General features: G+C 42.4%; 1 protein-coding gene across 19 annotated transcripts in view; it reads left to right on the plus strand.

Annotated features, from left to right (window-relative positions):
- The window catches only part of Kiaa1217 (KIAA1217 ortholog), an 805,390-nt gene that overhangs the window by 708,080 nt on the left and 76,671 nt on the right, over window positions 1–20,639 (plus strand). For 18 of the 19 annotated variants that reach the window (XM_076939581.1, XM_076939576.1, XM_076939590.1 and 15 more), the window contains one exon: window positions 3,070–3,163. In XM_076939581.1, coding sequence (XP_076795696.1) covers window positions 3,070–3,163 — 94 coding nt within the window. Of the gene's footprint in view, window positions 1–3,069; window positions 3,164–11,844; window positions 12,200–20,639 lie in introns of those variants that run through there. The other variant, XM_034509829.2, reaches the window with a different exon arrangement.

Below are 20,639 nucleotides of genomic sequence, written 5' to 3' on the forward strand. Positions count from 1 at the left end.
GCTGATCCATATCTAACAGTGATCCCAGATGACGTACAGAGACATGTGCCAAGGTGTAGGAGTAACTTAGGGCTTTCAGAATTTGACACATGCCCCAAGCCACAGGTGCTACATCTGTTGTGCCACTTCCTGCTTTTGGAAAACAGGTTTAAATATTTATGATCACTGAAAAGTCATGCTTAATTTTTTAGATAAATTATTGATCAAGCTGTCACAATTTGTTTTTATTTTGCAACACAAAAACTTTAACCGGAGATAATCACATTATATTTGAAGCGCATACTGGTAATAAGAGAAAGCCATGAGGCACTTTCATATGGACAGACCACTTCAAGGCAGTTGTCCTGCATTTCTGCATTTACAGGGAGAGGCACTGAGGAACAGCAGTAGGGACTGAGGGTGAAAATAATGAAAATCGTATAATTACAGGCTGTAAGGAGGCCGTTAGGAGTGACTGGGCCGAGCTGACTTTCAGCCTATAGAAACGTTTTTATATGGCCATGATTTACCATTTTCTACAGCCTTTCCCAAGACTTGAGGTATGGCTCCTTGGGCTTGGTTTTCCATTCTTTGGAAATGTCAGGAGGAGACACAGGAAGAGCCAAGATAGAAAGCAGTTGTGGTCATCCTCAATGAAAATCCAGCTGATAAGACAACTCAAAGCAATGCTTGCTGAGAGAGAGATGTTTTTTAAGCACTAATAATTTGAGGGCGTAGCTCAAGAGAAGAGCGTTTGCCTGCCTGGAGCGAGTTCATAGTATCCCATGCATGCACACACAACACACCCACATGTGCATAGTATCCCATGCATGCACACACAACACACCCACATGTGCATAGTATCCCATGCATGCACACACAACACACCCACATGTGCATAGTATCCCATGCATGCACACACAACACACCCACATGTGCATAGTATCCCATGCATGCACACACAACACACCCACATGTGCATAGTATCCCATGCATGCACACACAACACACCCACATGTGCATAGTATCCCATGCATGCACACACAACACACCCACATGTGCATAGTATCCCATGCATGCACACACAACACACCCACATGTGCATAGTATCCCATGCATGCACACACAACACACCCACATGTGCATAGTATCCCATGCATGCACACACAACACACCCACATGTGCATAGTATCCCATGCATGCACACACAACACACCCACATGTGCACACAAACTAGTAATGTCAAGTACATTTTCTGTGTTATTTGTTTTTCATTGCAATAATGATAACTTGTTGGTCCTTTGCCTGCCATTTTCTCTCTTTAAGTTGCTTTTCAGTTTCTTGAATTTAAGTAAGAAAAATGAGCTTAAAAGTGCTCAAGATAAAATATTTTCGTTTGGTGGATTTACTATTTACCTTAAATGATCATATGTGTGCTCCTTGTAGTACCATTTGATTTTTAGCTGTAGTACATAAGATGTCCACTGTTTTTTACCACAAACATTTTATAATACATTTTTAAAAAAAAGACTATCAGGTAGGCATTAACTAAAGACTATGTCTTTAATCTTCTGAAGTTATGGAAATCCCATTCGTGTCTTTCTGTGTTCTCAGAGTCAGAGCCTATTTACTGACCATTTGACTAGATCAAGTGACCATTTGACTAGTTCGTTATTGTGTTGGCTTCATACATTTTCCTCGGGGAGGTTTTGAGGAGAGTTCAGGTCAGGCTGCTGTATGGAAATGCCACTGTAAATGCATTCTGGCCTTTTGCTATTGGTTCATCTCAGATGAACATGTTTCTAAGTTAATCATAACCAAGCTCGTAGAGTTTCAATACATTTACACCCGCAGAAAGCCTTTTTCGTGGTGAATGAGATTCTCGGGTTCATCACATGTCATATGTGATGTCTGCTAGCCAGAGGCAAGGTTCTTTTCATGAACCACTGCATCTTAACTGCTGACTCTCTCTCTCTTTAGCATTAACCTGGCCCCGGTTAGTAACAAGGGCTGCCTGCTCCCTCCCTCCTCCCCAAAGCTCACTTCTAATGAGCTTCTCGACACACGAAGCATCATGCAGGCTAGGACTAGTTGGTGCTTCAAAGCAATGACTGTCGGATATTTAGAGAACAGAACTCATCCAACAACCCTCCACTTCATTTAAAACACAAACGTGACCCAAGGATTCTAGTGATTGTGTTTAGCCCACTCAGTACAAGAATACCTATAAGAAAGAAATTGTCTGCCTACCCACACCCTGTCAGCTCCAGCCACCATTGGATAGATGGGCTGGAGGGGCTACAGGTGACCCTTGCAGAAGATATTACGGAGAGAGAAGGGCTTCATACATGGGCCGCTCTTGTGTGATTTGAAGGTAGGCTTCAGCAGGATGTAGGACCCCTGTCCTCTTCTGTAGCCTGATTTCTTGGCTCTAAGAACTGGGATCAAAAGCAGAAAAGACTCAGTATGTTATATTTCTTTTGTGTTTCAACGTGTATGGAAACAAGTATTTTTAAAAATGCACTGTGGGAGGAAAAGAATGCATTGTTAACCATACTGGGCTTGGTCTCTTTGATATTTCTCTACATTCTGTACACATTTTGTTTCCCTTGCTGAGCATGTTTGAAAGCACAGAAAAATCATTTTCATGTGTACATTCATTGGATAAGGAGGAACATTTAAACAAAGCAAACAGTTAAATACTTAAATATTAATCGAGTCTCTTGAGGGTATTGTAAATACTGGAGTTTTGCTGCTGTTGAGAGTGTTCTTTCTCTGCACTCTGAAGATTGGAAGCAAGTTCTTGTTACCCAGTATCTACGGGTGGACGTTAATACCGCAGAATAACATGTTCCCTAGGAACAAGCGAAAGGAAGAAAAGCCAGAGTCGTTTTTTCTTCTTCTTCTTCTTTTTTTTTTTTAATTTATCTTTGCCTCTATTATGGTGAAAAGACTTTTTGTCTGGTTCCTAGTACACCACGGCAGAGTATCTGTCTGTGTCTTTTGCCTGATTGCTTAAAGACAGGGAGAGGAAATGGCCAGAGTCAGGTTCCTTCTGTCTGCCATAGTGATGAATGTATTTAATTCCAGGAATATCCAAGACAGATCCCTTCTCAAAGTATACAACAAGGACCCTTCACATGCATTTAACCACATGGCAAAAGCCGTGAACGGAGACGTGAGGGTGAGTACCACTGTTCTAGTTCTGACTGTATCCCCAGCTCATACTGTCTCTTCTCACACCTGATTACCATGGTTCCCAGGTTCATGTTGCTCATCCGGTTACTTATTCATTCATTGGCAAAACAATCAGGTTTCCTGGTCATTTGGAGCAAAGGAATCAGAATGGGTTGGGTTATGCCTTCATTCAGTAGCATGGACCTTATTTTTCATTTCTATCCCTTTGTTTATGTATTTTAGTAGTGCCTCCCAAATGCTAGCAAGTGCCCTTTCGGTTGTTCTGGAGGCTCAGCCCTAAGCTCAGAGTTGAGATAAATCTTCACTCCAAAGCTATCAAAGATATCCCAAAGGCCTTCTGTATTCATATCCTTGCTCCGTAATCATTAGCTTACCTGGAGAATCTGTTGTAATATTTTTACTCAATAAAAAGAGGACAAACAAAAAGAAAAAAAAAGTTGTGTGGGAAAGCCATTCTTGTTCTCAGAGTAGCCAGCACCATTGTCCGGCTGCTCACTCACTAACTCAGGGATGCTTGCTCTTGATAGTACCAAATCTTCTCTGAACCATGTTGAGGGCAGAATATAAGTACCTACATGATTTGGGAGCTGAACTCTCTAGATTTGGGTCATCTCAGGAGATTAGCCAAATATTTATAATACTTAGGGATTTTTGGAAGGAACAACATTTTCGTTCAGGAGAATTATGTAAGAGTCTGAAGATTGAATTAGGGCCAGTCCGCTGGGAATGGATGTGTAGCTAAAATAAAGGTGGTTGATAAAAAAAGAAATCAATTTTTCAAAGTGCATCCCTTCCCCAGTACCTGCACAAGTGTGTACACAAACACACCTACGAGATGCCGGAGTTCAACTTTAAAAAATACTTTTTACAATGACATCTAGGCATCATTTCCTGTTGGACTTCAGTGAGTGAGCTGCTCTCTGCTTCCTCACACTGCACATGTGTTTTTTTTTTTTTTTTTTTTTTTTTTTTTTTGCTGCAGTATCAAATGATGGCAAAGTCAGTATGAGGAAAGCAGCATGTGTTTGTAGCCATGTATGTCCAGAGTCTGTAGAGAACATGGTTATTAACAGTATAAATAAGGACTGACCAGTCATGCTGAGATTCTCTTTTTCTCTCTCTCTCTCTCTCTCTCTCTCTCTCTCTCTCTCTCTCTCTCTCTCTCTCTCTCTCTCGGTGGGTGTGGGTGGGTGTATACACTATTTTCTGGTTGTCACCCATATTGATGTGCAACCCTATCTTCAATCCAAGTAAAATATCCCTCTGGCCCTGCTTCCATTGTCAAATCTCCCATCTTCTATTATCTACTTTTAAAGAGACTTTGCAATTAACTTGAACTTACCTAACAGCTTGTGAAAATCCTCCCTACTTTCATATAGGCTGGACAGCAGCCTAATGTCCCTCCTCTTGGAACCTAATGTCACAGGTGCAGGGCATTAGGATGCAGAATCTATGGAGGCCTGCAGCTCTATCTCCCACATGGGGTATGTAAGTTTAAAACCGAGAAAGGGGTCAGGAGATTCAACTGAGGGCTCTGACAAAATTTCCGAGAAATTCTGAATTGTAACAGAGCCAAGGCACAGTGGGATTAGAGCCTACCATTTTAAAGGAAAGGCCTATTATGTGCTCAGCCACTCCTGCCTCCCACCCTATGTATAAAATAGTACGAGTGGAACCAAAAAGCTTCAGGGCTACCTTAGAAAAATCTAGAATATTGAGATTTGTTCATAGCCAGTTATACTTTAAATGCAAGCCAGAGCCATATGAAAACGCAGGGCCAGGCTGTTAATGGAGCTTAGGTGGACATTATGAGACCCTCCCTTAATCTGCTGTGCTCTTTCAGGGGGATATACATAATCTTTGCTCCTTGACTATCTTTAGTTTTAACGCACCAGCTTCCTTCCGCCTGCAGTTCTGCCATACTTAGAGTTGTTTCTGTTATGTAGTGTCCTTCTCCAGACAGGCACCCCACCATTGTTTCTGGGAATCCTGTGTATGGCTTAGAAGGACACCTGTTTTAACTCTGAAGCAGATGCTGTGCCTACACAGGACCAGAGGTGGGGACCAGGAACATCAAATATTAACCATATGCATGGACTCTATTAAGATGCAGAAGCTTTGCTCTGGACTCCAGCAAAGCCCTCCAGCTTCTGCTTATGGGTAAAGCATTAACTGATTCCTTTCTGGATTGTTCACAGCCTACTTCAGATACCGTGTGGGGTGCATGCATGTGTGTGTGTGTGTGTGTGTGTGTGTGTGTGTGTGTGTGTGTGTGTGTGTGTGTGTGTGTGACAAGAGAGAGATAGAGAAAGAGGAGGAGAAAGAGAAACAACTCAACCATTATCCTCTAATGAGGGACAACAAATGTTCACAATGTAGTTAGCAGAAAAGTCCTTGTATTTTAGTAAAGATTACTCAGAAAGGGGAAATATAAAAAGCTGTTTCAGAAACATCATGTCTGAAGCCTATAACTGAGACCCTATTCCCAGATTTCAGAAACTTTTTAAAGAAGTGGAAACTTTCAGAGCCTCATCTTTGGGCTCTGTGAGTTGGAGCTGATTCTTCTCTCCCAGTGAATGGGGCTGTGTTGCTGGGAAAGGGCTGGGCATTTTGCTAAGCCCTGCCTGTGGTCCAGCGGTGAGGCCTCACTGTTTGAGGTGAAGAACAGAAAGGAAGGAGAGCAAGGATCGAATGCTGCTGTAGACTAGACCAAGCTGCATGGTAGGCCAAGGCGCACTGCATCCCCTAGTGAGTGTGGCCTTGAAGGGGTTCAGTGATAAACATCCACATGCTACAACAGGAATTAAATGCCAGCGAGCCAGTAGAAAACACCCACAATCCAGGTATTTTATTTACAATCTGCCCTGGATTGGGCAGATTTTCAAACTATTCTAACTTAACACCTCAACCAATTGGTCCTTGTTACTTGCTGTTTCTCCTGGCCTCGTGCTCATGGTCCATCTACTCTCATGGTGGCTTCCTCCTCTCCTCCGTATCCTTTCTCCTTTTCCCTCTCTCACCCATGACCTCCACCAAACACCTGAAAACTCATCTATAGCTGTCTACTGCTCAGTCACAGGCTTTAGTCTTTTAATGGCCAATTAATTTGAAGAGCAAGGTTATATATATATATAGCATCACTCTGTACAGAACTTAGCATCTGGATGCAAGCAACGCCAGACCAAAACTCCCTACAACAGGCATCAGTCACAGCAGCTCCCCTGATGTCCTTGGACTTAACTCACCAGCCTCCAGAGACAGCCTGGGCCAGACCTGCAGGCTGGCCACTCCTTCCCAGTAAACGTGCATATGAAAAAAGACAGGAATTGGAACAAGCAGAGCAGCTGTATCATCAATGTCTGCATTCTGCGTTGACCTCCGAGATTTTTCTTAAACAAGGACCTTGCCTTTGAGTCAGAAGAAACGTCAGACTATGGATCTGCAGGTTACAGGCAGTTCTCCCGGAGCCATTTTATGATTGAATGATGTGGTCCAGGAAGCAAGTTAGACCAAGGTATTAACTCTGAGGTTATGGGCCTCAGAGTGTACATGGAATTTATGTTGGTGGGGAAGCAGGCATCCAGTTGTTCCCTTAACATGTAGTTGAGCATTGCTGAGGCCTCTCTGTCTAATGAGACTTGTTCTTCTTGGCTTGAACTGAACATACCCAACTGGACTTCTGAGCCTGCTGATTCTTTCCACGTGGGTGTAAAGCACCCCAATCTAATTTAGTCACATGGTTTTTGTTTCTTACATCAAGTAGGTTTGATCATTTAATTCCTCAGGCAGTGGCCCTACCAAATGGAGCAGACCCTTCTGAATAACTTATTTGTGCTTATTCACAAATTATATGGACCTCAAAGGTCATCCATTCTCTTTTGTGGCTCCTAAAGGGGACTTTTGGCTTCCTGTTCATTAATCCTGATGGTTATCTTATGATTTGGAGTTTCTCTGTTTCTTGTGTACATTGATATTATTTCCCAGGATTCTCTGCTGTCATTGTGAACTGCTTTCTGCCCTCTGTGGATCTTATTCATCTGTCTTTAATCTTCTACTTGAATGCAGACAACTGCTAGATTTGCATTTAGGACACACTCCCCAGAATTATCCCTGCATCTTGAATTAACTACCAGTACCCAAGTCAGTTGCTGCTTCCCAGTTGTTTTCTATTTGAGCTTTGTGTCTGACACCAAAGAACAGTCTCCTTAGAAACCAGTGGCTTCCATTCCACACCATAGCTAAATTCTTTGCCTATATCCAAGCACATCCTAGCTTCCCTTATTCTGTAGACCTTTCTGTTACAACCCTTTGGCATTGCCTGTATTAACATTCCTGTAAATGCTAATTTGTAAGCTCTTATTAGGTACTTGCAAGTATAATTTCATTTAATTCTTAAGATGAAACTTTGAATCAGACATTGGTGTAAGTCCATATCTGTATCTCTGATAAACACTTGTCTGTGTTAAGCAATTTTCTTATCTAGAGGAACGGGGTGTTAGTGCAGCCAGAGGCTAGCATCCTGATCAAGGTGCATGGCTCACGTCCTTCTGCTGCTTTAACTGCAGTGCTCACATCTCACAGCCTCCCCGTTCTTCCCATGTTGAGTGTTTCCTGTTCCTGGCATCTGGAAGGCTCTATGTCTCCACAGATATCTGCCTGCTATGGTTTGAGTGTGTTCCTTAAAGGCTTGTGTAACAAGAATGGGACCTGCAATGTCATGGCTGTGAGAGGTAGATTATTAGGGGTCTGGTGAGAAGTGATTAGGTTCTCAGGGAACCAACTATAAAAAAAGGATTCATTTAGTTCCCAAAACTGGGCAAGTTATGGCAGCCATGGTTATCACAGAGTGAGGGCACTCTCATGCTTAGCGCCTTCCTTACATGACCGGTACCCTTTCTGCTCCTTTGCCATACTGTTTTAATAGATTTGCCCTCACCACTCACCCGCACCTGCTATCTGGATGTCCTAGTCAACAGAATGAGGGTTGAGGCCAACAACAACCTGCACCCCAAAAGAAATACAACCCTCATATATTTTTGCCATAGCAACACAAACTGGACTAAATCTTCTCCTTTTACACATTAAAGGACAGCCTTCTCATTCCGTCCTCTAACAAACTACTGTCATGTGACAGCACAGAGGGAGTGCTCCAGGTTTTAAGGCTGTGCTGTGAGGCTGGGTGTCCATTTAGAAGACAGTGAGCCAACTGGAAGGCAGCTTCAAAGCTACTTGGAACGTTTTAGCAGAAGATATTAAGGGATAACTGGCAACTAACTGTATGGGTTACGATAACAGGTTTGCTTAAAACAATGAAGCTTACTAAAGCATCTACATGTTAAATGACATGGTGAGTGGCGTTTTCTCTAAAACCACTCCAACAATGGAAGAAAAAAGTAGAGGAAACAGCATTCAAAAACTTAAAACAGTAACAGGGTTTCATTATGGTTTTTTTTCTGTCTTTTCATGTTTTAAAGTTCCCACAGTAAAATGTTTTAAAAGTAATTAAAATTAAGAACTCCTTTCAGAACTTAAATGAAAGACTACTCACCGTGCAAAGCTTCTGAATGCTCTCGATCCCTCTTTCCTTTCGGGGGGGGGGGGGGGCAAGCAGACACATTCTTGTCCTGTTCCAACCCTTTGGGTCATGTTCACTTTATCCTGCAGATGGTATGTCTTTTAAAGGCACAGATCACAACATGCTCTCCTCCATATCTCCCTGAAAGCCAGTGTGACAGTGAGTGTGGGCATCGCCCAGGACAAGAAGTGCTACGGTGCTACAGATGCTGTGATGTTCATTTTCCGTCCTTTGTGAGGACCCGCTGCAAAAATATCCCCAGTCTCATTCCCAAGAATAGTTTCCTTCTCCTGGTTTATTTTTATCATGTGGACACTGAGAGCCTTGTACATGATCATTTTCCTTCTTTGTATTGCTACTCCAAAGCTTAGAATTACATTTGTGGCCCACCCACAGCAAGAGTGCAGGCGTTTGCAGGCTGTAGTTTGTGTGCTGGCGTTGTTCCTGGTCTCCCTCTTTAATGTCACTGTTTTTCTTCTTCCTCTTGTCAGATATTCCACTTGCCTTTTTTTTTTTTCTTACAGAATTATAATAATTCATGTGAGTGTTATTAGTTCCTCTGCAGAATCTATCCAGACATACATAGTGTTTTCTGGGTACCATTGTTCCTGATGTCAGATCACAAACCTTCCTGTGTCTGTGGAGTAAGCAGCATGGGAAAATACTTTATATTTTAACTAGGTTTCAAGTCAATAACTCTGCAAAATAGGTATGCTGACTCCAGTTTTCTCAGATGCTAAATCAGAGGCCAAAGAAACCTTTCCTCATCTCAGGCAGCTGGCAGATACCAGATACCAGATCTGAGCCTGCTTCTTTAGCTTCTGTGTATTCAGCCCCAGCTTTCCTTCTTTGATATTTACATATAAGTTTTACAAATTATGAAATGTCATCCCTAGTAAGATGTCAAAATACACAAAATAATACTTTATTCATTCATTGATTGATTCATTCATTTGTTTGTTTATTTCTTAACACAGTTGCATATCCACTCCATGGCATCTTCTTTTCCTTTGTCCCGTCCTGTTCTCTGATGTTGACACAAAAGATAATCACAGCAAAAAAAAAAAACAAAGATGGTAGGATGGAAGGGAAGAAGGGAGAGAGAGGGGGATGGAGGGAGGGAAGGAGAGAGGGAGGGAAGAGAGAGTTACACAGGGAGGAAGAAGAGGAGATGACCAGGCTGTTTCTGGTTGAGATGAAAGTTTTGGATTTTGGAGGACTCAGATTCCTAACACTGTAGGAATGAAAGAAAAGAGAATACTACAGACATGGAAGTATCAGAAAACACACCCCTTACTTGGTTCCTTTGTTAGTGGACTCTGCTGGAGCCATCTGGTCCTTCTACCTGTTTAGTGGCAGTGATATTTAGAAACTGATGTTCACAATTCACTGATTCTGTGCCTGGCACCTTGTTCAGCATTTTGATTGTATTCACTCCTATTTGATTTTCATATCATGAGAGAGAAATCTGTCCCCCGCCCCAGAAGGAGAAGCTAGTCAGTCAGCCCATGTAGTACCACACCGTTAGAGATGGAGTGGATGCAGAGCCAGGCAGAACTCAAGAGCTGGCTTCTTGATTGCTTCTGTGGTCATCACCATCTTCTTGGTCTCCATCATCAGTGTCCATGGGTCATCTCCACATCTGTGAGCTTTCATTTTCTGAAGACCTAGCTTGGGAATGACTCTCTTCATCACCAGACCTTTCATTCCCTTCCTTTTCTACATCACTGTTTTTTTTTAGAACTTCCATGGATACCCCTTCACCCCCATCCTCTTAGCACACTCTCCTCTCTTGCCTTTGCTGTGGTTGCTGGCATACTCTTCTGAACACTACATTCCTCAGAGGTCAGGTCCCTGTTTTATTCATCTTCAGACTCCCTGTGGCTTTCTCAGTATCCCACTCTGAATAGATCCTCACTAAATGCAGTCATGGGAAATATTACTTAGGTCAGCATTTTCCTCTTGAGTGTTCTGGTAATGCTTTATCTACGAAGGTCAATACAGTGGTCTGTAAATGAGGTGGTTTACAGCCCAGTCCCAGTGAGAATCAAGAATGCCTGCTTGCCTTCTTGTCATCTCCATTCCATCACTGGAATATGACAGTAGTTATTTTCCCTGGAGTTTAAGATGAGCTTAACAGTATGGGGGAAGTCTGGCTTTCTCAGATGCAGCAAGTGGTGGTGGAAAATGCACATTTGTCAGCCTTTATTCTCCTCAAAAAGGGAAGTTCCAGGAGTTGACTGACTCACCTGCAGTAGAAAGCAAGCTAATTCTCCGGTAAATGAACCCAAAAAAAAAAAAAAAAAAAAAAAAAAAAAAAAAAAAAAAAAAAAAAAAAAACCCTCATATTGCTGTGTGCATAATTCCTAAGGACAAAATTTGTCTTTAGATGGAGTCGGTTGTTGCTATTTTGAGTATCTTCAAACTTATAATAAACTAAGCATTATGGTTCACTGTTATAAATTGTCACAGATATCTCTCCTGCTAGAGCTGTGGAGCCAGCTCTATCCACCTGAGTGCTTTCTGTGGGTTCTGAAGCTATAACAGTAAACAAAACAGATGTAACTACGCTTCCAGACCTGGCCAGCCAGAGATCAGAATAGCCAACCCTTGATTCCAAGATCAACATCTGTCGGGTTTTTTTTTTTTTTTTTTTTTTTTTTTTTTTCTCATCACCTCCAGGCTGTGCGAAGTAGCTAGCTAGCCCTTCACTCTTTCATTGTCAGTGGACACTGTGGGTCTTGGTTACCATCAGTGAGCTCCAGGGTGCCCTATTCACCTGTGCCTTTAAAATGACCATGTCACAGATGATAAGGAATTATTCTTACTGCAGTGACTAACCAGCCTGCACATTTTAATGCAGAGTCTGTCCACCACTTCCTCCCACTGTGCTCTTAGGTCTTTATTTCATCAGAAGCAGGAGGGCTACATGCACTTCAGATACGCAGCTTTCAGATACGCAGCTTTCAACGGGCGCAAATCTCATCTTTCCTGCTGCATGGCTGCTTGCCTTTTCCTTACACTTTTTTTGTCATTGAGAGGTTATGACAACATGAGCCATATTGTATTTATAAACATCACGTGTTTCCTTGATCTGGCTGCAGTTTCTGCCAGACAGCACACAGGGAAGAAACATTTCTCGTGGGCTCTGCGTTGGTTTTCGTTAGGCTGATTTCCGGAACAGGGAAAAATGCATTCCTGCAGCTTTAACTCTCAGAGAGAAGCAATACCTCCGAATGTCCGTGAAATAGTTTTAACGAGGGTGGCTATTGCTCCGTTAAACCACATGTTTTGACTAAAGGCTTCCTTCTGTAAGAAAGCAAAGCCTAGCATTTAGTCACCATGAAGACAGACAGAGCTGGAAGCATTCGACAGATGGGTGGTTCTGATGTCTCTGTGAGTCTAGAAAGTTTCTTCTAGAAAAGAACAGACCACAGAAGATGAAAGGTAAGATCTGATCTGTCTTCGAAACAGACTGCGATCCTTCGAGACTCTTCTGTCCGGGCTCTGGCACAGATTGTATCCTTTCCTCCCTTTGGCGATATGTCTAATGTATTCACTCCAGTGAGGAACTGGAGTTGGAGATTTTGTAGGAACTTCTTGCGTGTTCCTTTGAAAGTGATCTCATTGTTATTGGAATTGCTCTGTTTTTTAAAGATTCTCTTTTAATCCCACTGTGGCTGTCTCTGATCTACAGATCCGTGATCTGGGAGCCTGTTTCTGTTTAACCTTGTAGTTTAGCAAAGGTTTTGAAGGGTCAGTGCAGTTTGCTTGAACAGGGAGGGCTCTTTCTTTTATGGATTTGTGGCAGTCTTCAGTATTTTCTTAAAGCTGTTGTCTTTCATTCAGTTTTGAGATCAGTGGAGAGAATTGAAGAGAAATGAGAGCAAGCTGTGTGTGGCTTGTAGCATTCTGAGGAAGTTTTTCCTGGGAAATTCATCTTAAATTCTTCAGTAAGAAGATATCCATTTAAGCTTGAGGAAGAAATACTGAACAAGTGTCTAGCTTTTAAACAGCCTGTTATGTAGAGTTTAATGATTACCTGGAAGCCGTTGACAGAAATCATGTTCACCTGTGACAGTGGTTCTGTGTGACATCACATTATAAAGTACTTTTAAATGAATTTAATGTGGGACATGCCCTTTTAAGCTTGTCGGCTTCCTCTTAAAGGAACACAAACCTGCATGCTCATCTAAAGAGTGTTTTGATCCCATCTTATAGATGATTTAAATATGCAAGACATCGTTATCCAATATGACCCTCATCCCAAGTACCCTTTCATATAGTCAACATGTTAACTGTGTGGCATAAATAGCGATACCCGTTTTGAGATCGGAAAACTGAGGCTAGGGGAGATTGAAATGACAAGATCACACAGTAGTAAGCAGCAGAGTTGAGATTCAAACCCATGCTTTCCCTCCAGAGCCTTTGTGTCTGCGTGTGACACTGCATGGCCTCACCAGTCCCTGAGCGTTTCAGTGCAGACAGCTTCCATTGGGAATAGAGAAAATGTCATAATTATTCATCGTCAGAATATTACCTTGTGCTGTGGAAGGTTTTGTTGTTCTTGTTGTTTGGGGGTCTTTTGTTTGTTTGGTGTTTGTAAATTGGATGCCTCCAAAGCCTGAAACTACTTGAGGCTGATGTTCTGTTTACCCTCGGACCAAGTTACAAGTTAAGGTGAGGGCCGTCAGCACCAGATAAGTGGCTGTTTCTGTTGTTGACTTCTACTATTTCTTTTCTACAAATGCTAAGTTGCAGGGGAGAGAACAAAAGAAAAAAACCACCCCATGTTTGTGGGACAGAGCAGGGAGTGTATCTGTGAATTTGGAAATAGAACTGAGTCTTTACTGAAGAATATTGAAGGGGGAGGTTCTGAAGTTACGCTGCAGGCTTTGCTTTAACCTTCTCCATCGCTCTGCCTAGCCCCTCCTGAAGATACAGACCTCAGCTCAACAGCGGAAAATACCTAGTGATTTGTTATGCAAAGTTCTCACCAGGGATGCAGCGGCTCACGTGACACAGGTTTGGGATTTCAGGATCCAAACAGCCTGCATCTGACTCTATTAGAGCAAATTAGGAACATTTCAAAGCGAAGCCCCTTCTGTAAGTTAATATATATTATGCTGTTGTTACTTTTAAATCCAGGGTTGACCAAACAACCACCCCACCTAAATATCTTGGCTCCTCCGCCGATGCTTAGCGGCCTCACCCACCCACCCGGAGCCTCTGCCATCCTTTGCCAGAGAGGTTTTGCCACGCCCCTCTGCTTCTCATATGAAAGCCACACCTCCTTTCTTTGATGTTAGCAGAAGTGGCCTTTGACCAGGCGCCTGCATCCCTGTCTACTGGCCACAAACCTCCTTCCCATAGGTTGTTCCCTGGCTACTCCTCCACTATTCCGCGTTTGTGTGCCAGATTGTACCTTCCTATATCAGCCCAGGCTTCCTAGGTCTGGCATCCTGCTCTGAGGCAGGCTGACCTTTTTTTTTTTTTTTTTTTTTTTTTTTTTTTTTTTTGTGCCTTTCCCAAAATATCTCAGGTGAGTGTGCTATTTTCATATAAATTTGAGCGTAGAGAAAATGATGTGTTAATAATGTGTTTCTAAGGTCCTTGTCACCTACAGCAACATTTCTCTCTACTCTGCTGCTCCCCCATGGGGCAGCAGCTTCTTGGCTTGTATGTAATTTGCAGGAGCAAGAACTATTGCATCTGCTTTTGAGGAAATACTCCTTTAGATTCATGACTCAGGAACTGTACCCAACCTGGACAATTGGTGTTCCTTCCCTTGGTGACTAAGCCTGACTAATTTGAAATCTCTGAGCTTAAGAGCTCTAAAAGAGAGTCTTAGACATCAACTTTTGTAAACCATTCACCTGGAAGTTCAGATCCAAGAGGCTGAGCATGGTTGGAGAGATTTGGTCAGGTTTACAGACCTGAGAAGGGACGATATAGAAGGCTAGAGCAGAAGCTGCCCGCCCCAGACAGCTCATACACCTCATCCGCTGCCCCGGCATGTTGACCTTGGCTTTTGTACTCACCCCCCTGGATGTCATCTGGAGTGTGTGTGTGTCTGTATGTCTGTGTGTGTGTGTGAGAGAGAGAGACAGACAGACAGACCGACAGACAGACAGACATTCTGTGCAACACACGCTTGCTTGCCTTGAGGTTTTCTTCAACTTCACACATTATTTCAGGTCTCCATGAGGACAGTAAGCCACCATGCCCAGCTTTCCATTTTGTTTCTTGGTGGACTTGGGAAGACTATAAACCTGACTTCCCGAAGCAATTCATGGCTGTAGCTGGTGTAATTTATTATTCTCCAGAAAGCAGCCCACGCCTCCCTTCTAGATTATCTTACTAAAAGCAAACCAGAAATCCTGTCAGAGCCAGGATTCATTAATTGGAAATGCATGGGCCTGCACCAAAAATAGATAGATTTTTTTTGAACTAACCAAATTTAGATTATCCTGTATTTTTATGGAAGGGGACTAGGTCATCAAGTCAAGTGAGAAAGAGCAGCTGCTTCAAATTATGAGATTCTTTGAATGAGACAAAACATATTGGCTTAACACCGTGGTGACGCACTGCAGTGGCATCCTCGATGGCCAGTTTCTCTGTTGCAGCAGGGCTGGCTTGCTGGCGTTTTGTGTGCAGGTTTAATGTCTACGTCCAAACTATGCAAAGTTGTCTTTCCCATCTATCTATCTATCTATCTATCTATCTATCTATCTATCTATCTATCTATCTATCTGGGTTTTTAAGACAGGGTTTCTCAGCGCCACCAGCCTTGGCTGTCCTGTACTGACTTTGTAGACCAGGCTGGTCTCGAACTCACAGATAAGCCTGCCTCTGCCTTCCTCATGCTGGAATTAAAGGCGTGATCCACCATGACAGCTTTCCCCTCTGCTTTTTAGGTGACTCATGGGAAAGAAGGCTTTTCATCCGTTTTCATAGGTTTTTTTAAAAATTATTTATTTACTTTGTATTCTGATCATAACTTCACCTCAGTCCTCTCCTCCCAGTCTCTCCCTCTCACCTCCCCTCCCCTGCTCATGCCTTTCTCCTCAGAAAAGAGGAGGCCTCCCCTGGTATCAAGCAGCCTTGGCATATTAAGTTGCAATAGACTAGGCACATCTATTGTGGCTAGACAAGACAGCCCAGTAAGGGGGAAGGGATCCAAAGGCAGGCAATGTAGTCAGAGATAGCCCCTGATCCCATTTTAGGAGTCCCACATAAAGATCCAGCTGTGTAGAGGGCCTAGGTCCGTCCATTCCATGCATGCTCTCTGGCTGGCAGTTTAGTCTCTGTGAGCCTCTATGGACCCAGGTTAGTTGATTCTGTAGGTTTTCTTGCTATGTCCTTGACCCCTCTGGCTTCTGCAATTCTTCCTTCCCCTCTTCTATAGGATTCCCTAAGCTCCACTTAGTGTTTGGCTGTGGGTCTCTGCATCCGTTTCCATCAGTTGCTGGATGAAGCCTCTCTAGTGACAGTTATGCTAGGCTCCTGTCTGCAAGTATAATAGAGTATCATCAATGTGTCAGGAGTGGGCTCCCCTTCATGACGTGGGTCTCAAGCTTGGCCAGTGATTGGTTAGCTCTTCCCTCAATTCTTCTTCATCTTTTACCCCTGTACATCTTGTGGTCAGGACAAATTGTGGGTCTATGGTTTTGTGGCTGGATTGGTATCACAATCACCCTATTAGAAGACCTGCCTGGTTACAGGAAATGGACGATTCAGGCTCCTTATCCCCCATTGCTACAGTCACCCTCATAGATTCCTGGGAGTTTCTATTGTCCAAGGTTTCTAGCTCTTCCCAGAGATGCTCTGCCCTCAAACCCCCAATTTAGCTGAGTCTCCCAGTACTCTCTCCCTCAATCCTTCCCCCACATCTCATCCCACCCATTCCTATCCCCACCCCCTCCAACACTCACTGTCCAGCCCCCCTCGAACACCTACCACTGTCTTTGTGGTTTTGAGATGAGGGTCTTACTATGCATCCCATGCTGACTTCAATGACTTGTAATACAGGTATGTGCTACTACACCTGGCTTAAATTTTAGTCATTGTATAATATTGTCTTTAATAATTTTTTTTTTTAAAAAAGATTTGTAGGACTAAGGGCCTAGGAACTAATGCACATTGTTGTTTTGGTCACAGTAAAGCAGTTAAAGGTCAGTTTAAACCCAACTTAAAGGAGATTATTAAATGGGTGAGAGATAGTTTAGAGTAGGTTAGGGCCTAAATGGTGAGCCTGTCTTGCGAATGCACAGAGTTAATCTCATGGGTTAAGCCTTTGGGACAAAGTCTAAGCTGGAGCTCATGGGAGGTGTAATTATTACGGATTGTATACAGCTGAAAAGAATGAATCATTTTGTTGCCAAAAGCCTGTCTAATTCCATTTGAAGAGTTTTCAAGGCTCCAGCATCTCATTCCCCACAAAGAGGAGGCAAGGCATTCACGAAGTCATTTTGTGTAGATATATTTCCTTCAGGCCTCTCTTAATAAAAGGTGTGAGTTTCCAGGGCTTCATTTAAGCCACCAAACAAGTAGCACTGAGTCACGCCACATTCCGACAGCATTAACGATATGCTGGAATCATTTGCTAGGCCCATACATGCACTTGATTTCGTTGGTGGGTTTTGGTTTTTTGTTTTTGTTTTTGTTTTTGTTTTTCCCTTTCCTTTTCCTGTGACATCCAAGGTCATGGTTTGCCCAGTCATTTTTACCCTTTGAACCCATTACTTCTCATTTGCCCTTAATAGAGGAAGAACTGCTAAACCCAGCTCTAGAGAGAAAGAAGTCAAGACACACCCACAATGGAAAATTTCTATAGCATGTCTGGACATTAATGTGTGTTTTTCATTGAACACTACCCCATGTGATCAGAGCTAGATGCCTTCATTTAAGATGAGCACACAGACCTGTATCTTGCACTTACTTCCAAGGACAGACATTGATTACAACATTCTGAAGATGGTTGGTACCATGTAGTTGTGGGTGAAGGAACGTTCTAGATTCATCTCTACAAAGCAGATAACATTTTTTACTTTCCTTTAAAAGCAGATCTAAAAATATATTTCCTAGCAGCTGTTTAACTGCAAAACAAGAAGGAAAAAGGATCTGCCCCACTGCAGAGTAATTTGCTCAACCAGATATCTACTGGGTCAGACCTCATCGCTTCAGAAATCTGCTGAAGATTTCACTGTGTATATTTAGACCAAGGAGCCTATTAGCTTGTGATCTAAGAGATCCTCTGTATTCTCATAAAAATGAGAAATGTGGCATTATTGGCAACCAAAGCTATAATTATGTTAATGTAGCTATCTTAGGACTGAAATATGTTGTTTTAAAATGTTTCTGTATTTTTATTATTCATAACAATGATCTGAAAACATTTAGAAAAATGCTCCTATTCTGCATCACCTTGTGGCTAGGACATAAAAATGAGTCAAATGTGCAATTGTGAGTAACAATTTTTATTAAAAGATATGAACTCATGTATGTGTGTGTATAAACATGTGTGTGTGTGTGTGTGTATATATATATCTTCATAATATAAAAACTGACCTCATGAAAATTTAGGTTTTCACAATGCTGTGGACAGAACCCAGGGTCTTATATATGCCACGTGATCACTTTTCCACTTAGCTATGCTCTCAGTCTGCTTCACATTTTATTTTGAGACAAAATTTCCCAGACTGAATTTTAACTCACTTTGTAGCACAGGAAGACCTTGAACTTCCAGTCTTCTGCCTCTGCCTCCTGAGTGGCTGGGATCACAGATGCCTCCACCATTCCCAGCCAAATATATCTTTATGTTTTAAGTATTCATACAGTGAGTGTATTTGCAAAGCCAACTTAATCGTAGGTGCCCAGTGATAAAACATGCCCATTTTCTTTGGATCTATATTTTTGTTATATATATATATATAAATAATTATTGTACAAATGGCAGCCTGTATCATATGCACCGCACAGTGGGCCTCATCATGGCATTATCACATATGTCCACAGTGAACTTTGATCAATCTCCCAAGTTTAATTTTGAGCAATGGTAAAAGCTAGGTTTTTGGTCAAGGATCCTGCAAACCTGGTAACAGACTACCCAGGTGTCTGTTACTAATGAGAACGTATGACAGGCCAAGATGGGTTGGGAATAACTGAGCAAATTCTGAGAATATCCAAACTACCTTGAACTAAGCGACCCAGCCATCCCTATCAGCATCAGGAAGTAGATAGCCAGTATGTGTGTGTGTGAGTTCCAGTACTGTGACAGATATCTAGAGAAACAGAAGGGAGGATTTAACCTGGCTCATGTGTCTGTGGTCAGCTGACTCCATTGTTTCTGGCCTTGCTGTCAAGAAGGACATTCTGCCAGAAGTTGTGGTACAGGAGAGCTATTCACTTCATGGGAAAAAAAAAAAGTGTGAAGCAGACAACAGTAGAGGAAGGGGTTCAGGGAAATCCATAGCCCTCAAGGGCGTACCCCTAGCAACCACCCTAAAATGAGAGTGCCTCTGAAAGTATCCACCCTTCCAATAATGCCATTGAATTTTACACCCACCAATGGATGAATCAAAATGCACTGAGGAAGGCAGAGCCCCCTTGTTCCAATCCCCTCTCAGTGATTCTGTCCACCCACTGTTGACCATACCTTCAACACATGGGCCTTTAAGGGTTTGAAGATGATTTTCCTGGCTGGTAAGATAGAAAGGGAAAGAGAAGGATCCAGAGCAGAAATGCAAATCATTACCTATTTACTACTAACTCATGGGAAATTGTTGAAATTTGAGTTTGCTTGTTGTGCCAATTGGAAGTGAATAGAGTTTGTGGTGGTTTGAATGAGAATATTTAGTCCCCACTTGGTGGCACTGTGTGGGGAGGCTTAGGAGGTGTGGTCACACTCAAGGAAGTATGTCATTGGGGTAGGCTATGAGAGTATAAAGCCTCTCACTACTTTCAGTTAGCTCTCTCTGTTTCATGCTTGCTATTAAGAGATGGGTCTCTCAGCTTCTTGTTCCTGCTGACATGCCTGCCGTGTACTGTCATGCTGCCCTGCCTTCATAGATTCTTATTCATAGATTCATAGATTCTTACTCATTTGGAACCATAGAGTAAATTAAAATAAATTAAATTGCCATTGGTCATGATGCTTAGCACAGCCACAAAAAAGTAACTAACAGAGTCTTTTACACAGTGTGGTCTAGATTCAGAGCATCCATTAATTTGAGAATGGGAGTAAGAGGGGGAAAACTCTTTTTTTTTTTTTTAAGTAACAAGTTCTCTGTGTACACACACACACACACACACACACACACACACACACGAGTGCCAGGGTGCATATGTGAGACCAGAATACAACTCAGATGAGTTGGTTCTTCCCTTCCACCATGTAGATCCCCAGGATTGAACTCAGGTTGTCAGGCCTGGCTGTCAGCACCTTTACCTGATAAGCCATCTCACTGACCTAAGCAAGAATGTTTTCTTATATCTTCTTAAATGTAAGTCCATGGCATATACTTGAACTTTTCTCCTCAGAGATGAAGTCTTTGGGATAGTGGTGATTCTTCACCTTCCTAATGCTGCGACCCTTTAATACAGCTCCTCATGATATGATATGGTGACCTCCAATTACAAAATTATTCCACTGATACTTTATAAGCATCATTTTGCTACTGTTGTGAATCATAATGCAAATATCTGCTATGCAACCCCAATGAGACCCACGGGCTGAGAACCATTGTGCTACAGAAAGCTATACATTGTCTGCATTCACAATTGCCATTCATTCATGAGTTCTTCTGTTTTGCCAATAAAATGTATCGTTTTCTTCATCCTCACATGAATATATCCAAGTGGATATTATCCATTTTATTCACTTTGT

Source organism: Arvicanthis niloticus, chromosome 8 (assembly GCF_011762505.2).
Source record: "Arvicanthis niloticus isolate mArvNil1 chromosome 8, mArvNil1.pat.X, whole genome shotgun sequence".
NCBI lineage: Eukaryota > Metazoa > Chordata > Mammalia > Rodentia > Muridae > Arvicanthis > Arvicanthis niloticus.